General features: G+C 44.6%; 1 protein-coding gene across 1 annotated transcript; it reads left to right on the top strand.

The window, feature by feature from the left end:
- The first annotated feature begins 35 nt into the window (after positions 1 to 35).
- On the top strand, positions 36 to 25,395 carry FADS1 (fatty acid desaturase 1). The gene is made up of 12 exons (XM_069738773.1): positions 36 to 522; positions 6,573 to 6,683; positions 6,770 to 6,967; positions 14,518 to 14,619; positions 16,391 to 16,519; positions 19,829 to 19,889; positions 19,975 to 20,051; positions 20,412 to 20,509; positions 20,806 to 20,902; positions 23,221 to 23,300; positions 23,384 to 23,509; positions 25,086 to 25,395. The coding sequence occupies exons 1-12, from the start codon at positions 334 to 336 to the stop codon at positions 25,135 to 25,137; spliced, it is 1,320 nt and encodes a 439-aa protein (XP_069594874.1). The 5' UTR covers positions 36 to 333; the 3' UTR covers positions 25,138 to 25,395.
- The last annotated feature ends 1,039 nt before the right edge of the window (positions 25,396 to 26,434 follow it).

The following is a 26,434-nucleotide window of genomic DNA, read 5'->3' as shown; positions in this document are numbered from 1 at the left end:
GATAGGTTAGTACGGGAACCAATGGCTAGAGAGGTGGGTGTGTCTTGCCGCCGCAGTCCAAGAACTACTGGTGCTGAAGCTCAGAGCCGTGTAACCGGGCACTGGGAGGGAGCGCTCAGCCGCAGAGTGTAGCGCAGGCTGGTGGTGCGCACCTACGGGAGTACTTACGGTACACATAGGGGAACAGCTGTAAGTGGTGCGGATTCCCAGAGGACAATGGCGGGGATGTGCCAGCACGATAGGAGCGGGGCTCTGCACACACTATGAGTGCCTGCACCTGTGCTGTGCTCTGAGCATTGCAGAGTTTTCTAGGGAAGGTGCACAGAGACCATCATGGCTGCTGAGGTGACAGGTTCTGGAGGAGAGCTTCCATATTTCACCTGGGAAGATGTTCAGAAGCGCAGCAGCCGCGAGGAGCGCTGGCTGGTCATTCACAGGAGGGTATACGACATCACCAGGTTCTGCTATAAACACCCCGGCGGATCGCGGGTCATCAGCCACTACGCCGGCCAGGACGCCACGGTAAGTCCAGGTGTGACCGTGGTGCCACGATGTGTGAGGCTGCCTGAATTGTCCAGCGCGCTGCACGCCCTCGTTCACACTGTGCGGTAAGGGGGCGCAGAGGCTGACACCGTCCAGGGGTCTTCATGAGACGGAGAGCAGAGGAGGAGCGTGGGGGACGATCTGGCCAGACCTGTGCTTGGCCTGTGGAGCGCACCGCTTACAAGACAGTGCCTTTTACTTAGGCGACCGTCCACCTCTGATAGACTGCAGAGGTGGCCGGTAAACTGGCAATGGGCTATAACTATAGAATTATAAATCCCTTTAATAATGGTACATTGCAAAGTTGCCTGCACTTTGTAATTGTATACTTTTAATTGGGAGCGGAGCGTGCGGCTCCATGTGTTGCTGTGCGGCCGCACGCTCCGCTCTGGAGTGCTGGTGCCAGAGCTTGGTTTTCACATGCGAGACACGGACGTTTATCTCACAAGTGGAAAGGAGCCCTTATAGGTTTTGTCCTTTAAAAATCCCCTGCAATAAAACAATATAATGAGCTGACCCAGCTGTGACAATGTGTTTACATGTCATACATGATAGCATTTGACATTAGTCATCACAGGATCATTTGCAGTTTTTTGTCCTCTAATTTGAGAGCAGAGACCCTGATTCCAGCAATGTGTCACTTACTGGGCTGCTTGCTGCAGTTTTGATAAATTCAGTTTTATTATCAGGAGATTATCACTAGAGTACTAGTAAACCCGCTGCCATGTAGTCCTCCATATTCATAGGCTCTGTGTAACCCCGCCCCCACCACTGATTGGCAGCTTTCTGCCTATGCACAGTGTACACAGAAAGTTGCTAATCAGTGACGTGGGCGGGGTTATACAGAGCTCAGCAGTCGGAGAACTGCTAGATTTGCAGCAGAGAAAACTGATTTTATGAAAACTGTAGAAAGCAGCTGAGTATGTGACACATCACAGGAATTGGGGTCTCTGCCCCTACGTCATGCTGCTCTCAGGCAGTGAAAACCTGTTGACAGATTCCGGTTAGGCTAGGTTCACATTGCATTAGTGCAGTCCGTTCTGTAGATATATTATTGATCGGCCATCTGATGATTGTTCGATCTTAACAGGGTTGTCCAATACTTGAACAACCCCTTCTTAAAGGGAATTGGTCACCACGGTTTGACTGTTCAATCCAAGTATAGGCATCAGTGCACCCTTGTCGTGGCCAAACATTTATCTACACTGTAGCCCCCTCACTAAACTAAAAAATGATTAAATTCTCACACCAGCGATGCCAAAATGCCAGGATCCGTGGTGCTTGTGTGACATTGTCATGTGACTGCTGCAGCCAATCAGTGACTGCTGATTGGCTGCTTCACTCACGCTTCCCTTGGATGAAAGTCAGACATTCCGAGAAGCGTGAGAGAAGAACCCATCAGTGGCCAGTCATGCGTCATCGCAGAGTCACGTGAAGGCCGTGCCCACATAGCTGGAATGGCAATGGTACCGGAGGAGAGTAGAAGATGTGTTGTTGTTTTTTTTTTTTTTTTTTTTGACATTTTACTCTGGGTACTACAATATTTAAAAAGGGATGTGTAAGTGGTGGACAGCCCCTTTAAGTTTTACTGGATGAATGATCGTTTCCAATTGCATCAGTTACTGTTAGTGTGAGATGTCCGGCTCCTCTAGAGTTCTGATATATATGCTGTATGGCATTGATATGGCTGTACGGAGAACAAAAGTTGTAGTTGCACCTAGTAATGTTCAGATGGACACATAATATAGTGAATTAGGAATGGAAAGAGTCTCATGTAGTGATGGAGAGAGAGATGGGACTGGCCCTCGGGGGAGCCGGAGAATCCCCTGGTGGGCCGCAGTGCAGGGAGCAGCCACCCACCTACAGGAGCAGGATTCATCACATACAGACAAAGGCGGCAGCTCACCACTCATGGAACACACTATTATATAAAGGAAAGGTACATTTCTGAATGAGGGTAATGTAATATATGCAGGAAGCTGAACAGTGGCCCCAGAGACGATGTTACTGGAGGGCCCTTGTCAGCTTAGTCCACTGATTGTGGAAACTTCGCACTAGACCTCCAGCAGCTTGGATTGTGGCCTCTCCACTCTTCCTCCAGACTCTGGGACCTTGATTTCCAAAGTCTAGTGTGAAGTTACCACAATCAGTGATGGTTTGGGGAGCCATGTCATCTGCTGGTGTAGGTCCACTGTGTCTTATCAAGACCAAAGTCAGCACAGCCGTCTACCAGGAGATTTTAGAGCACTTCATGCTTCCCTCTGCCGAAAAGCTTTTTGGAGAAGGAAATGTCATTCTCCAGCAGGACCTGTCCACACTGCCAAAAGTACCAATACCTGGTTTACAAACAACAGTGTCACTGTGCTTGATTGGCAGCAAACTCGCCTGACCTTAACCCCATAGAGAATCTATGGAATATTGTCAAGAGGAAGATGAGAGACACCAGACCCAACAATGCAGACGAGCTGAAGGCTTCTATCAAAGCAACCTGGGCTTCCATAGCCCCTCAGCAATGCCACAGACTGATCGCCTCCATGCCACGCCGCATTGATGCAGTAATTGCGTAATCTCCGGTCCTCCCAAGACCTCCTCCTCTCCTCTACGCTTATTCGCTCCTCACCTAATCGCCTCCAAGACTTCTCCCAAATATCCCCCATCCTCTGGAATTCTGTGCCCCAACACGTCCTGTTATCCACTACTTTTGGATCCATCAAACGCAACCTGAAAACCCATCTCTTCAAGGAAGCTTACAACTTGTAAAGACCACACGGCCACCTCAACACCATCGGAGCTACTGCAACCCCCGACCTCCTGTCTCCCTCCCCATAATCCTGTAGAATGTAAGCCCGCAAGGGCAGGGTCCTCGCCCCCCTGTACCAGTCTGTCATTGTTAGTTTGTTTAATGTAAGTGATATTTTTATTTTGATGTAACCCCTTCTCATGTACAGCACCATGGAATTAATGGTGCTATATAAATAATAATAAATAATAATAAAATTGATGCAACAGCCCCCCCTCCCCCACCCCCCCTCTTGTTTCTTCTTCTCTCTCTCTGCTTTTCCTTACTTTCTTCTTTGTCCGTTAATTGTAGTACTGGTTAAAATTTTGTTATGGCTATGAATAGGAAACAATTCGGATACTCTACTCTGGCAATATACCCCATCCTAGTTAATAATACGGGTTCCAGTGATATGCATTCTTACTAAAAATGTATTTCATCGCCAATGGTGATACCTCAATACATGGTTAATGGGTGTTCTTGGGTTCTCACCCTAGAATTAACTCACTGATTTATGATTCTCTTTGAAGAGTTACTAGAATAGCTCTTTATTCTAGAGGAGACAAAGGAGCCATTGTATGGGATTGTACGGTAACGTTTATTGCATTTTCTTTTGGTTACAGTGTCAACAATCCAAATGTTATCCTAAGTTGTATCAATCTGCTACTATTTTACTTTGATAGTATCTGTATATGTGATTTCATTTAATAAACCTGATTTACACAAAATTGATGCAGAAGGACCCCCGACCAAGTATTGATCGCATTTACTGAACATACATTTCAGTAGGACAACATTGTGGATGTCAAAATCATTTTTTCAAGCTGGTATTATAAAGTATTCTAATTTACTGAGATAATGACTTTTGGGTTTTCATTGGCTGTAAGCCATAATCATCAACATTAACAGAAATAAACACATGAACTAGATCACTATTTGTAGTGATTATATAATGTACGAGTTTCACTTTTTGTATTGAAGAGCTGAAATAAATGAAGTTTTTGATGATATTCTAATTTTATGAGATGCACATCTATCTGTCTGTGAGTTTCTTTAGTCCCTGTGCCTCTGTATGGGGCCGCCGTGCTCCCTAATCCCGTCCCCTGTATACGGGGTGTACAGGGCCGTGCACAGTCAGGTGTTGGCGCTCCAGCCCTGGCTGTCATGTCGGTGCCTAGGATTGGTGCAGCCCTGTGGTCCCACTCTGTGCTCGGCCCACTTCATCTCTGTATCCCCGGGGTGGGGCCTCTGCTGCTGACGGAGGACAGGCATCCACCACAGATTAACCTCTGCTGTGCAGGAGAATCATGGTGATTCTAGAGGACGTGACGGTGCTGTGTGATCGCCAAGAACATGAGCATAGTACAAATAATCATGATTTTTATTTTATCCTCTTCCTCCACATATAATATTACTTAAAGTTCTATCTATCCTTAGGGACATTGCCCCTTAGTCTCACACATGCCGCTGTCTGACAATCCGTGGGGCTGCTGTCCCTCCACACCCCTCTAATTACATACCAAATCTAGCAGAAGAGAAATGTCTTATGATTGCTGCAGGATTAGACTAGAGGAGTTGTTGTACCAAGTACGGAAAGTGATCCCCCATCAGTACTGTAGGGAATAAGTTATTGATCACTGGCTCCAGCGCTGGGAGTAGGGATCAGCAGAGCCCCGTCTGAATGGTCCGAGGTTGGAGCTTCCACAGCCACTTAGCTCCATTCATTCTTTATGGGGCTGCTGGAAATGGTGATTTATCCATATATTTCCACCAGTCCTATAGAGAATGAATGGAGCGGAGGTGCATGCCCGACCTCTGTCCTCATCAGCTGGGGCTCTGCAGAGGTTGGACCCCCCTTCCCCTCCCCCCCCCACTTCCCCCGCCCAGTGATCAATGTTTTTCCTAATATAGTGATCGGGGATAACCTATACTTTGCTTAAAGGGAACCTGTCACCCCCAAAATCGAAGGTGAGCTAAGCCCACCGGTATCAGGGGCTTATCTACAGCATTCTGTAATGCTGAAGATAAGCCCCCGATGTATCCTGAAAGATGAGAAAAAGAGGTTAGATTATACTCACCCAGGGGCGGTTCTGGTCCGATGGGCGTAGCGGTCCGGGGCCTCCCATCTTCTTACGATGACATCATCTTCTTGTCTTCACGCTGCGGCTCCGGCGCAGGCGTACTTTGTTTGTCCTGTTGAGGGCAGAGCAAAGTACTGCAGTGCGCAGGCACTGGGCCTCTCTGACCTTTTCCGGCGCCTGCGCACTGCAGTACTTTGCTCTGCCCTCAACAGGGAGATAAAGTACGCCTGTGCCGGAGCCGCAGCGTGAAGACCAGAAGAGGACGTCATCGTAAGAAGATGGGAGGCTCCGGACCGGACCCCAACGCCCATCGGACCTGAACAGAACGGGGACCGCCCCTGGGTGAGTATAATCTAACCTCTTTTTCTCATCTTTCAGGATACATCGGGGGCTTGTCTACAGCATTACAGAATGCTGCAGATAAGCCCCTGATGCCGGTGGGCTTAGCTCACCTTCGATTTTGGGGGTGACAGGTTCCCTTTTAAAGAGTTATTCTTATTATATTAAATGGGTACAATTGCAATGTTCTTGTAAAAATATACCACTTTGCAAATTATTTATTACAAATACAAGAAAGAAGGGTTTTTAACTTTGTTTACTCGTTACATGGATTAATGGCCACCATTAAAGTCTTCTAATCAAGGAGTGCAGCGCTTCCAAGCTCCTTACATTAGTGCTGTGGAGTTGGCTGGAGCTGTGGAACGCACGGCGTGCTCCCAGTCCAGTCAGAGTCACTTCCATTGTGCTCCTCTGATGCTGCAGAAGTAAAGCTGCCTCTGCTTGCAGCATCAGAGAGCTCGCAGTTTGGGTCTGAAGTGTCAATCAATCAAGAGGCCACACGCCTCCCAGCAAGCAGGAGGCAGGGAGACTGGGGAGCCATGTGCTCCTGAGAACAGATGAGACAACCCCTTTAATTTGCAGTTTTGTATATTGGATCCAATACCAGTTATCACCTAGTTTACTTACCTTGGGAGCATGGGAAAGGTAAGTGACTAACTCTGTTGGGCTTTTTATCATTAAACCCGGTGAATACTGCAATTGCCACCTCCCAAGCCTAGTATGGCTGACAACAGGGAACAATAGATTGAATCTGACTTCAACAAATGGAAATCTTGTACAATATAGAAATTTTTATTAAATCTCAATGTATCGGACTGTCCCCCACACAGGACCCGTTCACTGCATTCCACATTGATAAGGAGTTTGTACAGAATCATATGAAATGTCTTCTGATCGGGGAGTTGGCGCCCGGAGAGTCTTGTGTGGAGCCCAGCAAGAACGTAAGCTTTCCACGTAACGGTGTCTGTGCCCTGTGTAATTTGTCCTTTTCCCCCCAATAATTGCTGGTGTTTTCTCTCTACCATAGGCCGCTCTTGTCAATGAGTTCCGTACCCTGCGTTCCACTGTGGAGAAGATGGGACTCCTCAAACCCAATAAATTATTTTTCTTTGGTGTCCTGCTGCACATCCTGCTGATCGATGCACTGGCCTGGCTGAATCTGTATTATTTTGGCCCTTCTCTTATTCCATTTCTCATCACCGCTTTACTTCTTGGCACTGTACAGGTAGGTAAACCGAGGAACACTGTTATCGTATTTTAGTTACAGGATCTTCAGTCTAAGCCAGGCTTTAAAAAAGGCTTTATAGTTAAAGAGGGTCTCTGGAAACAGAAGAACATAAATAACTATAGGAAATGTTGTTCCAAATAAATTCCAAAATACATTTATTTAGCAAATCGCAATTATTTTGTTTATGGAGATAATCACTATAGCATTAAATTAGCCTCCTCCTTGTTAAACTGATTAAAACCTGTGATAGAATGGCCTCTACTAACCTCTGTACCACTGGTATCTCCACTATTAGGTCAGAAAAGCAGTTTGAGCAGCCTCTTCTTACCTCACTCCCCTGGTATCTCCAGTATTAGATCAGTTAGACAGGGTGGACAACAGTGTGAGCAGCATCTTCTTACCTCAATAGCCCTGGTATCTCCAGTATTAGATCAGATAGACAGGGTGGACAACAGTGTGAGCAGCCTCTTCTTACCTCAGTAGCCCTGGTATCTCCAGTATTAGATCAGATAGACAGGGTGGACAACAGTGTGAGCAGCATCTTCTTACCTCAGTAGCCCTGGTATCTCCAGTATTAGATCAGATAGACAGGGTGGAGAACAGTGTGAGCAGCATCTTCTTACCTCAGTAGCCCTGGTATCTCCAGTATTAGATCAGATAGACAGGGTGGACAACAGTGTGAGCAGCATCTTCTTACCTCAGTAGCCCTGGTATCTCCAGTATTAGATCAGATAGACAGGGTGGACAGCAGTGTGAGCAGCATCTTCTTACCTCAGTAGCCCTGGTATCTCCAGTATTAGATCATATAGACAGGGTGGACAGCAGTGCGAGCAGCCTCTTCTTACCTCACCACCCATGGTATCTCCAGTATTAGATCATATAGACAGGGTGGACAGCAGTGTGAGCAGCCTCTTCTTACCTCACCACCCATGGTATCTCCAGTATTAGATCATATAGACCAGGTGGACAGCAGTGTGAGCAGCCTCTTCTTACCTCACCACCCCTGGTATCTCCAGCATTGGATCAGATACACAGGGTGGACAGCAGTGTGAGCTGCATCATCTTACCCCAGGATTCACAGGGCTTCCAGTACTAGATCAGAATATTCCTAGTGAACCCATCTATACATAAAAGGAAGGGGCTAAGTTCCTACTGCACGCTGTTCCTAATATTCTAGGATGGGTTTGTCAGTCTAACAAGATGGCGGACATTTTATTTCTAAAGCGATTGTGAGTTCCTAAGTAAGGGAATTTAGGAATTTTATTTGAAACTACCTGAAGACCCCGGCGTTGCCTGGGCATAGTAAATATCTGTGGTTAGTTATAGCACCTCACTTCTCTTATTTTCCCATTACGCCTCTCATTTTCCCAATCACATCTTTCATTTTCTCCCTCACACCTCTCATTTTCTCCCTCACTCCTCTCATTCCCCCCTAACACTTGTCATTTCGACCTCACATCTGTCATTTTCCAATCACTCCACTATTTTCCCTCACTCCTCTCATTTTGCACTCACACCTTTTCATGTTCACCTCACACCTCTCATTTTCACCTCAGTATATACATGTTTGTCATCTCCCTTATATATAGTATACACCTGTATGTCATCTCCTGTTTATACCTGTATGTCATCTCCCCTGTATATAGTATATACCTGCTGTGTCATCTCCCCTGTATATAGTATATACCTGTATGTCATCTCCTTCTATATAATAATAATAATATATAGTATATACCTGTATGTCATCTCCTCCTGTATATAGTATATACCTGTGTCATCTCCCCTGTATGTAGTATATATCTGTGTGTCATCTCTTCCTGTATATAGTATATACCTGTATGTCATCTTCTATATATAGCATATATCTGTATGTCATCTCCTGTATATACTATATACCTGTAGGTCATCTGCTCCTGTATATAGTATATACCTGTGTGTCATCTCCTCCTGTATATACCTGTATGTCATCTCCTCCTGTATATAGTATGTACCTGTATTTCATCTCCTCTATATAGTATATAACTGTGTCATATCTCCTGTATATAGTATATATATCTGTGTGTCATCTCCCCTGTATATAGTATATACCTGTGTGTCATCTCCTCCTGTATTAGACCTCGTTCACACGTTATTTGGTCAGTATTTTTACCTCAGTATTTGTAAGCTAAATTGGCAGCCTGATAAATCCCCAGCCAACAGGAAGCCCTCCCCCTGGCAGTATATATTAGCTCACACATACACATAATAGACAGGTCATGTGACTGACAGCTGCCGTATTTCCTATATGGTACATTTGTTGCTCTTGTAGTTTGTCTGCTTATTAATCAGATTTTTATTTTTGAAGGATAATACCAGACTCTTGTGTGTTTTAGGGCGAGTTTCATATGTCAAGTTGTGTGTTGAGTTGCGTGTGGCGACATGCATGTAGCGACTTTTGTGAGATGACTTTTGTGTGGCAACATGCGTGTAGCAACTTTTTGTGTGTCGAGTTGCATGTGACAGGTTAGTGTAGCAAGTTGTGTGGCGCAAGTTTTGCGCATGGCGAGTTTTGCGCGTGGCGAGTTTTATGTGTGGTGCCTTTTGAGTATGTGCAAGTTTTGTGTGAGGCAACTTTTGCATGTGTTGCAACTTTTGTGCATGTGGCAATTTTTCCGCGTGTGCAAGTTTTGCGTGTGGCGAGTTTTCCATGAGGTGAGTTTTGCACTTGTGGCGAGTTTTGCGTGAGCCTAGTTTTTGCATGTGGCGAGTTTTGCGGGTGGCGAGTTCTGAGCAGCGACTTTTGTGTTTCGACTTTTATGTGGCGAGGTTGGTGTATGTGTGGTGAAATGTGTGCTGAGGGTAATATGTGTTCAAGCACGTGGTAGTGTGTGGCGCATTTTGTGTGTGTGTTAATATCCCCGTGTGTGGTGAGTATCCCATGTCGGGGCTCCACCTTAGCAACTGTACGGTATATACTCTTTGGCGCCATCGCTCTCATTCTTTAAGTCCCCCTTGTTCACATCTGGCAGCTGTCAATTTGCCTCCAACACTTTTCCTTTCACTTTTCCCCATTATGTAGATGGGGGCAAAATTTGTTTGGTGAATTGGAACGCGCGGGGTTAAAATTTCGCCTCACAACATAGCCTATGACGCTCTCGGGGTCCAGACGTGTGACTGTGCAAAATTTTGTGGCTGTAGCTGCGACGGTGCAGATGCCAATCCCGGACACACACACACACATTCAGTTTTATATATTAGATGACATTTCTTTTAGGCCATGTTCACACTATGCGGTTTTTACTGCGGAACCGCCGCGATTTTGCCGCTGCGGGTCCGCAGCTGTTTTCCATGCAGGGTACAGTACAATGTTACCCTATGGAAAACAAAAACCGCTGTGCCCACAAAAATCCCGAAAATCCCGAAAAAAACCGCGCTGAATTGCTGCAGAAAAAAAGGACCATGTCACTTCTTTGTGCAGAATCGCAGCGATTCTGCACCCATAGAAATGCATTGATCCGCTTACTTCCTGCATGGGGCTGTGCCCACCATGCGGGAAGTAAGCGGATCATGTGCGGGTTATACCCGGGGTGGAGGAGAGGAGACTCTCCTCCAGGCCCCGGGAACCATATTTGAGTAAAAAAAAAAAAAGAATTAAAATAAAAAAAATCATGATATACTCACCCTCTGAAGTCTCAGCGCTGCACGCGGCCGTCCGGTCAGAGTTGCTGTGCGACCAGGACCTGCGGTGACGTCGCGGTCACATGACCGTGACGTCACGAAGTTCCTTCTCGCACAGCATCTTTGGAACCGGACCGCCGCCTGCAGCGCCCAGGAGATCGGGACGTCAGAGGGTGAGTATATCATGATTTTATTATTTTTAACATTACTATTGATGCTGCATATGCAGCATCAATAGTAGGGGTAAAATCCCGCAGCGGAACCAGCAGGACAAACCGCGATAAATCTGCAGGGATAACCGCAGCGGGTTTGCCCTGCAGATTTATCAAATCCGCTGCGGGAGAACCCGCAGGACAGGACGCAACGTGTGAATGTGGCCTTAGTTCTTTTTCCAGAGCATCCATTTAAACACTTTCCATTAAAGTTATATTTTGTGGGTTTAAGAAAATAAAAGAATAGCTAAAAATTCTATTTGCTAATGAATGTAAATAGGTTCAAACTTTTTAGAGGAGAACATGTCACCTGATTTTTCTGTAAGATTTCTGTGAATCCAATATTTTGAAATAAAAGACATTCGTAGCATTTTTTTTTCTGTCGGGTTTTATATAAACTGCGATGTTCTGTTTTGTTCAATCAGAGGCCAGAATTTGGACATAAAGGCTTTCATAAATTGGGCCCATGTTCTTTTCATTTTAGACTTAATGGAAATGATAAAATACATTTAAATTTTATTTTTGCGGATAAGATTTCTATAATTCAGAATTAATGATTGAGCTTATGCACAATTAGATTTTATTATGGAGTTTACAACAAAAAACAATTGTTGATATAGTAAAATGATGAAGTTAGAAGAAAAAAAAAAACAGGAAAGCAGGAAAATGAAGAACTACATCTGTTATATAAAACTGTATAATGTTTGCTAAATGACCGGCATTCTAGTTAATGGCTGACATTAATGACGTGTTCTCACGCTCTACATCCTCTAGTTGGACCCAATCTATTTTGTACAGACTAAAGTAATTTGACAGGAAGTGACCCTGTTCGGCTTCCGCTCGGAACATCTGATTTTTTTTTTTCCCCTTTTTTAATGCATGAATTTGGTGCTAGAAATCATCGTTTTTGCTATTTGATTTTATGAAATGTTTATAAATGAATTGAGACGAATTCAGCAACAGAACAATGAGAAACTGTCCCATCACCCAATGTGCTATATTCTATAAGCTCACGCATAGATTTCCAGTTAACTCCTTCTGCAGCCAGCTATAGACAAAACACAGAGGCTGTAGAAGGCAAATGATGCAACATTTTAATGAAACCCTTATGCAGAAATGAATTTTTAACCCCGAGTATAATAGAATAATATTATAGACTAGATGGTGGCCCGATTCTAACGCATCGGGTATTCTAGAATATGTATTTATGTATGCATATAGCAGCCACATAGTATATAGCACAGGCCACGAAGAATATAGTATGTAGTATATAGCAGACAAATACTACGTGGCCTGTGCTATATACTATGTGGCTGCTATATACATACATATTGTAGAATACCCGCTGCATTAATACAGGCCACTCAGTATATAACGGTGGCCACGCAGTATATAACACAGCCCACGTACTATATAACACAGCCCACGCAGTATATAGCAGCCACGCAGTATAGAACACAGGCGACGTAATATATAACACAGACCACGCAGTATATAACACTGGCCACGTAATATATAACACTGCCCACGTAATATATAACACTGCCCACACAGTATATAGCAGCCACGCAGTATATAACACAGGCGACGTAGTATATAACACAGGCCACGTAATATATAGCACAGCCCACGCAGTATATAGCAGCCACATAGTATATAACACTGCCCACGCAGTTTATAACAGTGGCCACATAATATATAGCACAGCCCACGGAGTATATCACACAGCCCACGCAGTATATAACACTGCCTATGTAGTATATAGCAGCCACGCAGTATATAACACAGCCCACGTAGTATACAGCAGTGTGGGCACCATATCCCTGTTAAAAAATTAATTAAAATAAAAAATAGTTATATACTCACCCCCTGGGATCCACCGAAGCTCCGGCGATACGCGCGCGGCTGCCGCCATCTTCCGTTCTCAGGATGCATTGCGAAATTACCCAGATGACTTAGCAGCGGCTCGGCGGACTACGGAGGGTGAGAATAGCAGGTTTTTTGTTTTTTTTATTATTTTTAACATTACATTTTTTTTACTATTGATGCCGCATAGGCAGCATGAATAGTAAAAAATTGGGGACACACAGGGTTAACAGCAGCGGTTACGGAGTGCGTTACCCGCGGCATAACGCGGTCCGTTACCGCCGGCATTAACCCTGTGTGAGCGGTAACCGGAGGGGAGTATTCAGGCGCTGGGCACTGACTGCGGGGAGTAAGGAGCGGCCATTTTCTTCCGGACTGTGCACGTCGCTGATTGATCGTGGCTGTTTTGCTGCGACCAATCAGCGACTTGGATTTCCATGACAGACAGAGGCCGCGACCAATGAATATCCGTGACAGACAGAAGGACAGACAGAAGTGACCCTTAGACAATTATATAGTAGATTGTCATTAATGTTGATATATTATCACATTATTATAACCCTTTTTTAATAGGTTTTATCCCACACTACTGTATGTTCTTGTCTGTGTCGTATTTATGGTGCAATTATTCTTTTAGAAGTTTTTAGGGGAGAATGCTTCCATAGGAGACCTGTCGCTTGCCATATACATGTAGTTTACTAAATTCTGTTTTGAATTTTTTTTTGTTATATTTTTGTGTGTTTTTATTCCAACTTATGGCCCCTCCTCCTTGTATGTAAACCTAACCTTGTTAGCCAAGTGGGTTTGTTCATCTACTTTTTGCTTTGGGCGTCTTTATGAGAATGATGACCCTCTTGGCTAACAAGACTAGGTTTGCATAAAAGGAAGAGGGGAACAGAGAGGCACAGGAACAAAAAACAACATCCGATCACCAACACTTCCACCAGGTAGCACAAGAACTTATTAATGGCAAGTGACAGGTTCCCTTTAAACATGCATGCATGACACATTTTTTTTCTCTTTAAATGGGTTGTCTGGGACTTTAACAGTAATGGCCTATTCTTAGGATAGGTCATCAATGTCTGATCGGTGTGACACCCAGCGCCTCTGCCAGTCAGCTATTATCGGTGTTGTGGAGCTGCACAACTGTGTCAGTGGACTAGGGCCGCAGACGGGTACTGCACATCCACTGCAGATGTGCAGTACCCGGCCGTGGCCACTATGCAGTCGATGAAGCTGTGCTGTGCAGCTCTGCAACTTAGCACTTCCTGACATCGGGAATAGCTGATCGGCGTGCGCGCTGGGTGTCACACCTCCACCGATTGATGACCTATCCTAAAGGGGATATCCGGGACTTAATAAAAAGGCAAAAATGTACCTAAGCACTAACAGGGAGGTAGTTGCTACTTACCTGCACGGCGCCGTTCTTCCCTGGCACAGAGCTGTCACAGACACTCCTGCTGGGGATTCAGCTGCCTCTGCTGACGTCACGTCTACATAGCGGAGGCTTCTTTTCCCTCCTCTCTGGCGAAGGGACGGGATTTCTGACCTCATTCTGATTAACAGCTGGATCCCGGCTGCCTAACTGGGGGAGCTGACTGTCAATCAAAATGACATCAGAAGTCACGCCCCATTGCATCAGCAGAGACAGCTGAATCTCCAGCAGGAGCTGTGACCGCTCTGTGTCACTACAGCCAGGTAAGTTGGAATTACCTGCCCGTTACTGCTTGGGTACAATTTTTGCTTTCTTGTAAAGTCTCGGATCCCTTTAACCCAATTGTCTACTAAATCTCTCTTTCTCTGTTCTCTCAGGCACAGGCCGGGTGGTTGCAGCACGACTTTGGTCACTTATCAGTTTTCAGTAAATCCAGATGGAATCATTGGGTGCATAAATTTGTTATTGGACAATTAAAGGTAAGAAATCATTAAATCCAAGCTTTCATTCTGAGATTTGACTTTATTCTTGTTATAATGGTTGTGCGTGTTCAGACAGGATGGCGCAGATTTACTTGGTGAAATACTTCAACATTTTGTTGCCGTTTGTGCCAAGGTTAGTCATACGTGCCCTCACCCAAACTTATCATGTGTTTTAGTCACTTGCCCTTCTCGCTCTGTGAAAGGGGATGACTTATCTGGAAAAGAGAATGTCTTCAGATAGCGGCAGGCACAGATTAAGATGTTACACTGTGTGCCAACATTTTCTTGCAAATATTTGGTGCAAAATAAGCCGACTTATAGGAGTAAATGTATACCAAGTAGTCTGAAGATGGACCAGATTTATCCTGCACGAGTCACTGATACATGTGGCTAATTTTTAGACCGTCTAGTCTAAAGTCCTCCATACATATTGGATGAAAGTCGGCCAAACAATCCAATTTCGGTTAGAACAGTTGATCATTGTGTGTATGGGGCTCCCTGACTCTACATCGATAGATGATGTTGGGGGTGAAATAGATTGGACAACTGGAATTTCAGTGTTTTTAGGAAAGATAAGTTGCTGCTAGTGGTGTCTAGTCGTGGATTTCTTCACTATCCCCTCTAAATACCCACAAAAGCTTGGTCGGTCCTAATGCCCATGTGTCAGCTGAATGAGGGTTCAGTTGGCATCTATCTCATGTGGATGCTCAACTTGGGTTAAAACTGTCTAAAAATTATACAGTTTTAGTAAATCTTCCAATTAACTCTTTATGGGATAATTTTTTTTTTCAGTTCTAGCACCGAGTGGCTATGGACAGTGGCTATGTTTTGTGATGTCCTCCTAGCCTGTATTTTGGGAGAGCTCCTGGTATTCTCACTGAGAATATCGCTAGGGCTCCATTAGCCCAAAGGTGGCCCCAAAGCGGTTCTTTTAGCCTCAGGTAGGCCAGAAAGTATACTGTTTAAAAAAGAGGACCGAATAGTATACTTTAAAAAGGACTTTCAATGGATTTTTATAAATTGAGTACTTCCTTCAATTGCCAATGCTCTGCAACAGTTTGTGTTTTTTTGTTTTTTAGCGTCTTTTCCCCTCCGTTCCAAAATTATACCCCCTAGAAATAAAGATGCAAACTTTCCCTTGAACCAACCTTGTGTATACCACACGAGGGGCACAGACGAAATAGAAAAACTGTTCCAGAATCAGTGGAGCAGTGACATTTGGAGGGGGGACACCGTTATAAAATCCAGTGACAGGTCCTTTTTACCGTGCCATTCACAATATACGGGCGATGCTACTACGTGGCATTCACAATTACGCCTCCCAGTCTGGACCTTAGTCACCAGGCACGGGAACTATATTCACACCCTGGATCTTCTACGGAGCCGTGCAGGACGTCTGTGTGCGGAAACCTTTATGCTGTGGAGTAAAATCTTCCCGTGTTCACATTGACCCTATTGTAGATCTCCTGACAGCTCCGATCGTTAACATGTCAGATTTATTACAGTTCTGATGGCAGTCACTGCGATCACTTTGGGCTCTGACTAGAATCACTATTTCATGGATCTAATTATGTATTGTAGATACGAGTGTTACTTGGATCATCACTGGTTTTGTACGTTCCCTCAGGTGGATGATTATATCTGCGGATTCTCCTATGAGAATTGACATCTCTCTTTTTCTTCCTCTGGGGATTTTTCTATAGTCTCACAATTGGCTGTTTGTGTATCTTTTGTATTGACTTCTCCGTTCCTTCTGTCCCACACCCAGGGTGCTCCTGCCAGCTGGTGGAATCACCTACACTTCCAGCACCATGCCAAACCCAACTGCTTCCGCAAGGATCCTGACATTAACATGCACCCTCTATTCTTTGCACTGGGCAAGAAGCTGTCAGTGGAGGTGAGTTCACGTGGTCTCTACATCTGAGAAAAATGAAAAGGGGACGGTCCATAAATCGTCTACGTACCTGCTAATCATTGCATAGATGGGCTAATTTCTGAGCACCAGTTGACACTGGCCAAGAAATTGTATGGGGATAGAACATTGGTTACTGTGATTGTTGTGTCTGCTGATTGGCAGCATGTGTGCACGGGTAGATGACAAGGAATGAACGTTTTGTTTTTTTTTCGGGCCTGTGTAAATGTATCTTTAGTCTCATCAATGATGCCAAGTGTCATGGTGTGCCGGGTGGTGTTAGTACCTGTAATAATGCCAAATGCCATGGGGTGCCCAGTGGTGTCAGTACTCTGTAATGATGCCAAGTGTCATGGTGTGCCGGGTGGTGTTAGTACTCTGTAATAATGCCAAGTATCATGGTGTGCCCAGTGGTGTTAGTACTCTGTAATGATGCCAAGTGTCATGGTGTGCCGGGTGGTGTTAGTACTCTGTAATAATGCCAAGTGTCATGGTGTGCCCAGTGGTGTTAGTACTCTGTAATGATGCCAAGTGTCATGGGGTGCCCAGTGGTGTCAGTACTCTGTAATGATGCCAAGTGTCATGGTGTGCCGGGCGGTGTTAGTACTCTGTAATGATGCCAAGTATCATGGTGTGCCCGGTGGTGTTAGTACTCTGTAATGATGCCAAGTGTCATGGTGTGCCGGGTGGTGTTAGTACCTGTAATAATGCCAAATGCCATGGGGTGCCCAGTGGTGTCAGTACTCTGTAATGATGCCAAGTGTCATGGTGTGCCGGGCGGTGTTAGTACTCTGTAATGATGCCAAGTATCATGGTGTGCCCGGTGGTGTTAGTACTCTGTAATGATGCCAAGTGTCATGGTGTGCCGGGCGGTGTTAGTACTCTGTAATAATGCCAAATGCCATGGGGTGCCCAGTGGTGTCAGTACTCTGTAATGATGCCAAGTGTCACGGTGTGCCGGGCGGTGTTAGTACTCTGTAATGATGCCAAGTATCATGGTGTGCCCGGTGGTGTTAGTACTCTGTAATGATGCCAAGTGTCATGGTGTGCCCAGTGGTGTTAGTACTCTGTAATAATGCCAAGTATCATGGTGTGCCCAGTGGTGTTAGTACTCTGTAATGATGCCAAGTGTCATGGTGTGCCGGGTGGTGTTAGTACTCTGTAATAATGCCAAGTATCATGGTGTGCCCAGTGGTGTTAGTACTCTGTAATGATGCCAAGTGTCATGGTGTGCCCAGTGGTGTTAGTACTCTGTAATGATGCCAAGTGTCATGGTGTGCCCAGTGGTGTTAGTACTCTGTAATGATGCCAAGTGTCATGGTGTGCCGGGTGGTGTTAGTACTCTGTAATGATACCAAGTGTCATGGTGTGCCCAGTGGTGTTAGTACTCTGTAATGATGCCAAGTGTCATGGTGTGCCCAGTGGTGTTAGTACTCTGTAATGATGCCAAGTGTCATGGTGTGCCCAGTGGTGTTAGTACTCTGTAATGATGCCAAGTGTCATGGTGTGCCGGGTGGTGTTAGTACTCTGTAATGATGCCAAGTGTCATGGTGTGCCGGGTGGTGTTAGTACTCTGTAATGATGCCAAGTGTCATGGTGTGCCCAGTGGTGTTAGTACTCTGTAATGATGCCAAGTGTCATGGTGTGCCCAGTGGTGTTCGTACTCTGTAATGATGCCAAGTGTCATGGTGTGCCCAGTGGTGTTAGTAGTCTGTAATGATGCCAAGTGTCATGGTGTGCCCAGTGGTGTTCGTACTCTGTAATGATGCCAAGTATCATGGTGTGCCCAGTGGTGTTAGTACTATGTAATGATGCCAAGTGTCATGGTGTGCCCAGTGGTGTTAGTACTCTGTAATGATGCCAAGTGTCATGGTGTGCCCAGTGGTGTTAGTACTATGTAATGATGCCAAGTGTCATGGTGTGCCCAGTGGTGTTAGTACTATGTAATGATGCCAAGTGTCATGGTGTGCCCAGTGGTGTTAGTACTCTGTAATGATGCCAAGTGTCATGGTGTGCCCAGTGCTGTTAGTACTCTGTAATGATGCCAAGTGTCATGGTGTGCCCAGTGCTGTTAGTACTCTGTAATGATGCCAAGTATCATGGTGTGCCGGGTGGTGTTAGTACTCAAATGAAAGTACACAAATGAAATATATCGGTATGTGTTAGTCTACTATATAGGAAAAAATGCAAATGGTGATGTCACTGTGGGGTAATAAGACGTATAGTGATATTTAGAGTGAATTATGTACATATTGATGTCACAGTGCAGACATCATGCACAGTGATCTCATAACACAGGAATAACGTCAGTTGTTGTGAATAATGTACATTGATCTGCAAGCACATGGATAATGTCCACTGATAATGTCATGACTCGGAAGGAATGCACACAGTAATGTCACTGTATTGGGACATTATACACAGTAATGATACAATATTGTTTTGTATATTGACCATCATACATGGTCACGTCAGGGCTTATGGATAATAAAAACTCCAGTAATGGGTTAAACAGGTTGTCCTACAAAGGACATTTATCACCTATCCACTCGCAGCTAATAAGTGTCAAAGCCGTGGGCTCCACATATAGGACCCCCGCTAATCACTGGAATAGGGGTTATGATCTCACCGGCCCTTCACACCTGCAGGGAGGAGGAATCTGAATGTAGCGTTGGTCCCGCGTGCAGCCGGCTGATCCAATCATTTCTGTTGGGTCTTGCTGCAATCGGCTGTTTTCTGGGAGCTTCATACTGTGGATGGGGCAGCAAAGCTCATGTGTGACCACTAGTGATGAGTGCGTGTGCTCAGATAAGGTGAGCGAGCTCTAATACCATGTTTGAGTCCCCGCGGCTGCATGGCTCATGGCTGATAGACAGGCGCAACACTTGCATGGATTGACGATTTGTCAGGCATGTGTTGCGCCTGTCTATCAGCCATGAGCCATGCAGCCGCGGGGACTCAAACATGGTATTAGAGCACGACGAGGACCCTCAGCACCAGAGCATGCTCAGATAACACCTTATCCCAGCATGTTCACTCATCACCAGAGACCACCGCTCTATTATAAGATGGTAGTTCTAACAATCTTGAGGATCCCGGAGATGGTGCCTCCATTTACGAGATATTTATCAGCTGCGGAGAGTTGATAAATGTCATTTATGGCACACCCTCTAAACATCTGGATTGCAGTAAAATTGTCTTTGACTAAAGGGCAGGGAGTCATCAGTACTGTATGGCAGTAACCCACATTGTCCAGGACTCTCACCCATGATAATCCTCTGCCATTTCCTGCAGCTTGGAGTTAAAAAGAAGAAATACATGCCGTATAATCACCAGCACAAGTACTTCTTCTTGAGTGAGTATCTGACCCTAGACCTGACCCATGTGCAGAATATTGTCCTGACCTTGGTGTCTTACATTCGGCTTTGTGTCCTCCGTAGTTGGTCCTCCGGCACTGATCCCGCTCTATTTCCAGTGGTATATCTTCTACTTTGCTGTACAACGCAAGCAATGGGCGGTGAGTGTGTCTTGGCTCTACCTAGAAGATGCTTTGTAGCAGTCATCTTACATCTCCTTAAGACTTAAAGGGTTTGTGCCACATTTCAAAGTTGTTCCCTATCCATAGGATATAACTTACTAATAGGTGGGGGTCGGACCGCCGGGACAGACAGTGTGCGCACACATCAGTAGTATAGCACTTGGCTTGGGTATAACCTATACTGTAATGTCAGTTACTACTATTGGATGTTCAGACATTTTTGTCCCAAAAAGTGCAGCCATCATGTCCTGCAAACGGGCAAAGGTTTATTGGGCACCAACGGGAAATCCTAAACTCCTCTAAAACAATTTGAGAGCCTTTTCCCCATTTCCTCCACAGGATCTGGCCTGGATGATTTCCTTCTACGTGAGATTTTGCCTGACCTATATTCCTCTGATTGGGATCAGCGGCACCATCACATTATTTGTGATAGTCCGGTACGTGACTATTTTATAATACGGGATTGCAGTGTTGGTGTGTGACCCAGATTCTTACGCAGTGTGCTCATCAGAGCAATAATCCAGTTTGGTAAGACGTCGTATCCTGAAGGTTTCTAGAAACGTCTTACATTGCAGAGAAGTCACCGACGTCCATGATGTCCTGTTTTATTACTGAAGTTTATGGCTTGTGTGCTTGATCTGACAGCAGGATGATATCAAGCTCCAAAATAAAGACCTGAAGATGGCCAGTTTGTAGGTGACACTCCTGTGACCCTTCTTGTACTCCATTTTAGATTCCTGGAGAGTAACTGGTTTGTCTGGGTGACACAAATGAACCATATTCCGATGCACATAGACTATGATGACAACAAAGAATGGCTGTCTGCACAGGTATTCATTCTGCGCTGTACTACCTACTACTCACTAAATGGCTGAAAAAGTACATGATCTGATTGCATCCACTGGTGGATTACGGCCCCCATGCACATTACGTGATAGTCGGGCGAACTTGTCAGTGTCGAAGGGGCCAACGTCTGAAGTTATGGGGTCTCCAGACTCTTAAGGTACCTTCACACTGAGCGACTTTAGAACGATATCGCTAGCGCTCCGTGACGTTGCAGCGTCCTGGCTAGCGATATCGTTGTGTTTGACACGCAGCAGCAATCAGGATCCCGCTGTGACAGCGCTGGTCGGAGCTAGAAGGCCAGAACTTTATTTCGTCGCTGGACTCCCGCAGACATCGCTGAATCGCCGTGTGTGACGCCGATCCAGCGATGTCTTCACTTGTAACCAGGGTAAACATCGCCGCGCTTAGTAACCTGATGACTACCCTGGTTACCAGTGTAAATGTAAAAAAAAACTAACACTACATACTTACCTTCCGCTGTCTGTCCCCCGGCGCTGTGCTTCTCTGCACTGTCAGCGCCAGCCAGCCGGAAAGCAGAGCGGTGACGTCACCGCTGTGCTTTACGGCCAGCGGGCGCTCACAGTCAGTGCAGGAAAGCACAGCGCCGGGGGACAGACACCGGAATGTAAGTATGTAGTGTTTGTTTTTTTTTTTTTTACATTTACACTGGTAACCAGGGTAAACATCGGGTTACTAAGTGCAGCCCTGCACTTAGTAACTCGATGTTTACCCTGGTTACCCGGGGACCGGCATCGTTGGTCGCTGGAGAGCTGTCTGTGTGACAGCTCTCCAGCGACACTGCAGCGATCGGCATCACTGTCTATATCGCTGCAGTGTCGCTTAATGTGACGGTACCTTTACACTACAGATGAAGTTACAATTTCCCTGAAGAATCCTCTTGTTTTCAGGGGAGATAAGCAGCTGCCAAATGTGTCTGCCAGTGACTTTCTTCTCTGTCCACAATGAAAACAAAAGAGTGCTCGGCCAACCGCTTATGATTATGGTGGTTGGGGAGAAAGATATCTGCCAAACTATTATTCAGCTGACAGCTTTAACGGAATCTGTCAGTAGGATCATCCCTCCTAACCTGTCTTTATGGGCATGTAGATCATAGGAAGCTGAATAACATAATACCTTCATATCTGATATCCAATGTCTTAATCCAGAGAAATCCACATTTTTCTTACTATGTAGATGAGCTGTTAAGATCTATGGGCCGGACATAGATCTCCCTGAGAATCTGCCTCCAGAGGTTATATTAAAGGAAAGGGAGAGTTACCAGTGTGAGACATGTAATGACTGACAGTTCTCCCATGATCTACATGTCTCACATTGGTAACGCCTCTGATCATTTAAATTAAGCTCAGATCCCCGGGGAGATCTTTTGTCCAGCCGATAGATCTTAACAGCTCATTTGCATATAAGAAGAACATGGGGAATAAGACCTTGGATCTCAGATACCAAGGTATGATGTTATTCAGCTTCCTATGACCTACGTGCCCATGTAGACGGCTTAGGAGATTTGATCCTACTGATGGAAGCCCTTTATTGAATCTGAGTTGAAGAAAGGTGCTAACATGTGGGCACAATCTAAAGATGTTATCGTTCTCCCTCCCCACCGCCTCCATACATGTGTACACTCTGTAAAGCATGCGTGTGTTCTCAATAGATAGGGTGGGTGTAAGCCACGGTCTGACACCTCCGCGGGCAGCTAATCTGCCCTTCATAAGTAGGACACATCTGTATGAAGCTGTTCTGACTTCCTCCCACAAGCTGGTGTCAGTGTAACGAATGATCATATATATTGAATTTGATCTGGCGCTATCCTAAATTATCCTTTTTATAACCATTATCAGTGCTCGATGTGCTCCTCCGACTGGGGTGGAATTGAATATACGGTATTCATCCATACTGATTAGAGGAGAATTTTATGAGTGCTATCGGGTCCTCAAACAGTAATATTAGTGTCCTAATACTTTTGCTCCTTGTCCTCAGCTGGCATACCCTATACCCTGGAAGGTTTTACCTTTTTTTCCTTTCCTTATGTATGGTACAGTTTGGCGCACCGATTTACCAATGATTTAGTGGTTAATATAAGTTGAGTATTATGTCCTCTGCAACCTGGGGTCTTAGCTGCTGTCCCAGTTATGTTGGGTTGTCCCCATAAGAAAACCAGATTATAATTTTTATAGTGGCACAGAAGTGAGTGAAAGCACCTTGTGGCTGTAGCCTGCTCGCCTATATGGTATTTGGACAACTAAACTACATGATTCACATTTCTCCTTTTTTCTGTCTCGGACAGCTGCAAGCCACTTGCAACGTGGACAAGTCTTTCTTTAACGATTGGTTTAGCGGACATCTCAATTTTCAGATTGAGCATCAGTAAGTACAAACCACCCTGGAATGGGGCTCGTACGTAATCCAACTGATCCTAATATTTCACCATCTTCAATTTCTGTCTCCAGTCTATTCCCCACAATGCCAAGGCACAACTACGCAAAAGTCGCTCCTCTTGTCCGCTCACTGTGCAAGAAGTATGGCGTAGATTACCAGTCCAAACCACTGTTCACCGCATTTGCTGACATAGTTGAGTAAGTGTCTTTATTTGGGATTTAACTATAATGACATCTCTTGTCCCTGCAATTTAAATAAATATATATATATATATATATATATATATATATATATATATATATATATATATATATATATATATATATATATATATATATATATATATACATACATACACATATATATTTTTTAAAGATGTTGACACCATCAGGGGCAATTTATTTTTTTCTTTACTCAAATCGGTATTTTGATGCGATCTCTTGGGCAGCTCCTAGCTCTGAAGTCTATCCTTCCTGGCTGCTTGCGGGGTGGGTGTTTCCTCCTTGACTGACAGTTCTGGTGGGTAGCTTCAATCTGCTGCTACACTAGCGGTCTTTCAGTCTGTTCTGCACCTATAGTGTTATCACTGTTTACATATACTGATAACAGGGACTTTGGACAAGCACATGGCTCAGGAAAGTAAGAGCAATGCTTAGCAGTTTGGAAATGTGATTCTACCTGACTGATAATAGCAGCTTGGTCAGGAGCTAAGAGAGTGGAGGAGGGCGCTGAGCAGATAACTGCTGAATAAAAATCAATGGATAGGGCTGACTGGAATGTTAGGAGTTAACTCTTCTCCTAGAATGTAACTAACACACACTCTTGGCCAGACTCTGGTGGCCAAGCTCCTCGAAAACAAGCTGTACACTATGTAAGATAAAATCTCTCTTGCAGGAGAATGACAGCAGATGGAGAACGCTAATCTGTTGATAATACTGTTTAATTATGGGGGAGGGGGGTTAAAAATGACTTTCACTATTCAGTTTCATTGCAAATTTTGCAGATTTGATTATCACAAGTACCTTGTTGCTTTTCATTTCGCTGGTTGTTGGAGATGATTGAAACTATAAAAATTCACATCCATCAAATAATGCAGATTTTACAGGGAAATTAAATTTGCAGTTATGCTATTCTCTGCAAATTTAATGTTCTTTTATCATGCTCTCAGATCTCGCCAAACCCCAGAACATACGGCAAGTAGGATTAAAAAACAAAAAACAAAAAAAAAAACCTGTGTGTATAAATACATATGTTATAGTGTTTTTTTTAAAGATTTATGACCACAAAGTACAGCTCAACTTTCATGTGGTCATAAGAACTAAAAAATAGAAGCATAAGTGCTCAGAGGAAGACAGATAAGTTACAAATTCTCCCAGTTAACCCTTTCAGCAATGTACAGTGCAACACAGATGCTATAGGAGGTAAACAATACAACCTTTTTTTATTGTAAGGTGTCCATATCCTTTAAAGGAAAGTCCAACTAATCTGTTTAACCCTACCCCTAATTGAAAGCTTTCTGTGTATACTGTACATAGGCAGAAAGCTGCCAATCAACGGTGTGGGCGGGGTTGTACAGAGCTAAGCATTCCGAGCACTGCCGCAGCAGAGAAAACAGGGATTCTATCAAACTTGCACCAAGCAGTCTAATAAGTGATACATCGCTGGAATCAGGGTCTCTGTCCCTATATTACGCTGCTGTCCGATTCCATAGCAAACACCTGGTGACAGATTCCCCTTACTATATAGAATGTTGACTGTCTTTGTTTCCTGCAGCTCTCTGAGAGAGTCTGGTGAACTCTGGCTAGATGCCTATCTACACAAGTAAGAAGAGCGCCCTCTGTCTAATGCTGCTGGATTCACTCGGATCTATTGGAGGTGAAGAATTTGGATTGGACGGTGATGCTGCGACCTTCTCCACATTCCCGGTCTGCAATGTGATTGGCTTATTTTGTACTCTTCAGGACTGAGGCTGAAATCTCAGTTCATGGGAGCAGTGACATGTGATTGCCTACTACCATAGATACTATTAATTTTGTATCCTGCATTTGTTTCACTTTGGCTATAAAATTAACAATGAAAGCAAGTCTGATTTCCGATGGTGTGTGGTGATTACCGTGGAGCTAAGCACATTCTTGCTGCAAATCCTCTGAGCTTAGCCCGGCTGCATTCCCAGCGCTGACTGGGTAGAACGCTGTGGTCCCATGCCGTGCCCTCATAGGAAGAGTCTTTCTTTTTTGGGGGGAGATTTGTGTACTTCATCACAAACTGTTCTAGGCTGATTGCACAGAAAAACAAATGGAGCATTTGTAAGAGTTTTTGGGTCAAAATGTATTTTTTTTATCCTTATGTAGCAGGCACTAGGCATGACATTTTTCATGCATTTGCAATTAGCTTTTCTATAAGGAAAAATGAACGGGAAAAAAATAGTTTAAAAAAATATTCCCATGTAACCTTGAATGAAAACCGCAAAAGACACTAAGTGGGTTGGTATCAAAGACTTTCGAAGAAAAGACTTCTTACACACTCGGTCACTTTTTAAAAGTTATAAGAAAAGAGAATGGGTTTTATCAAAACCTTCTGCTGACCTACAGGTTTACCATCACTTATGCCAGGACTTGATGAAGATTATAGACCGTCTTTCTGCATCTTCGGGAGTATATGGTGCTGTATAGGGGCATCAGAGGGCGGGCGGACAGGTATAAAATGTGTTTGAGGTCCCCGTGTGCACCACTTGGGTAGGATTTACCAAGACTGGTGTTTCATCATATGCCAGCCTGGAACTTGGGAGCATGGTAGAGTATACAGATGTATCACACTGCACAGTCCTCTGGCGTCCATTACATTTGTTGTGTTCCACTTCTTTGTGAAGTTTTTGGGCTGCACAAACATTTGCAAACTATGATACTTGTGTGAAATGTTTTTATGCCAATTTTTGGGCGTAGAGTTGATAAATCTTCACCTTCAGTGTCTGAAAAGTGTTAGGTTTTGGTGTCCAGAAACGGAGTTGTGATCTTAAAAACTATATAAAGGTTGAATCATGACAGTAAGTAGCCATTGAAGAGTTCAGATATTTTTATACTGGACTGTTATAATAAGTCTATGGGTCTGGCATCCTAAAGGGC

This window comes from Ranitomeya imitator, chromosome 9 (assembly GCF_032444005.1).
Source record: "Ranitomeya imitator isolate aRanImi1 chromosome 9, aRanImi1.pri, whole genome shotgun sequence".
NCBI classification, from domain to species: domain Eukaryota; kingdom Metazoa; phylum Chordata; class Amphibia; order Anura; family Dendrobatidae; genus Ranitomeya; species Ranitomeya imitator.
The sequence above is the reverse complement of the archived record's forward strand: the minus strand, read 5'-3'. Positions and strand labels throughout refer to the sequence as shown.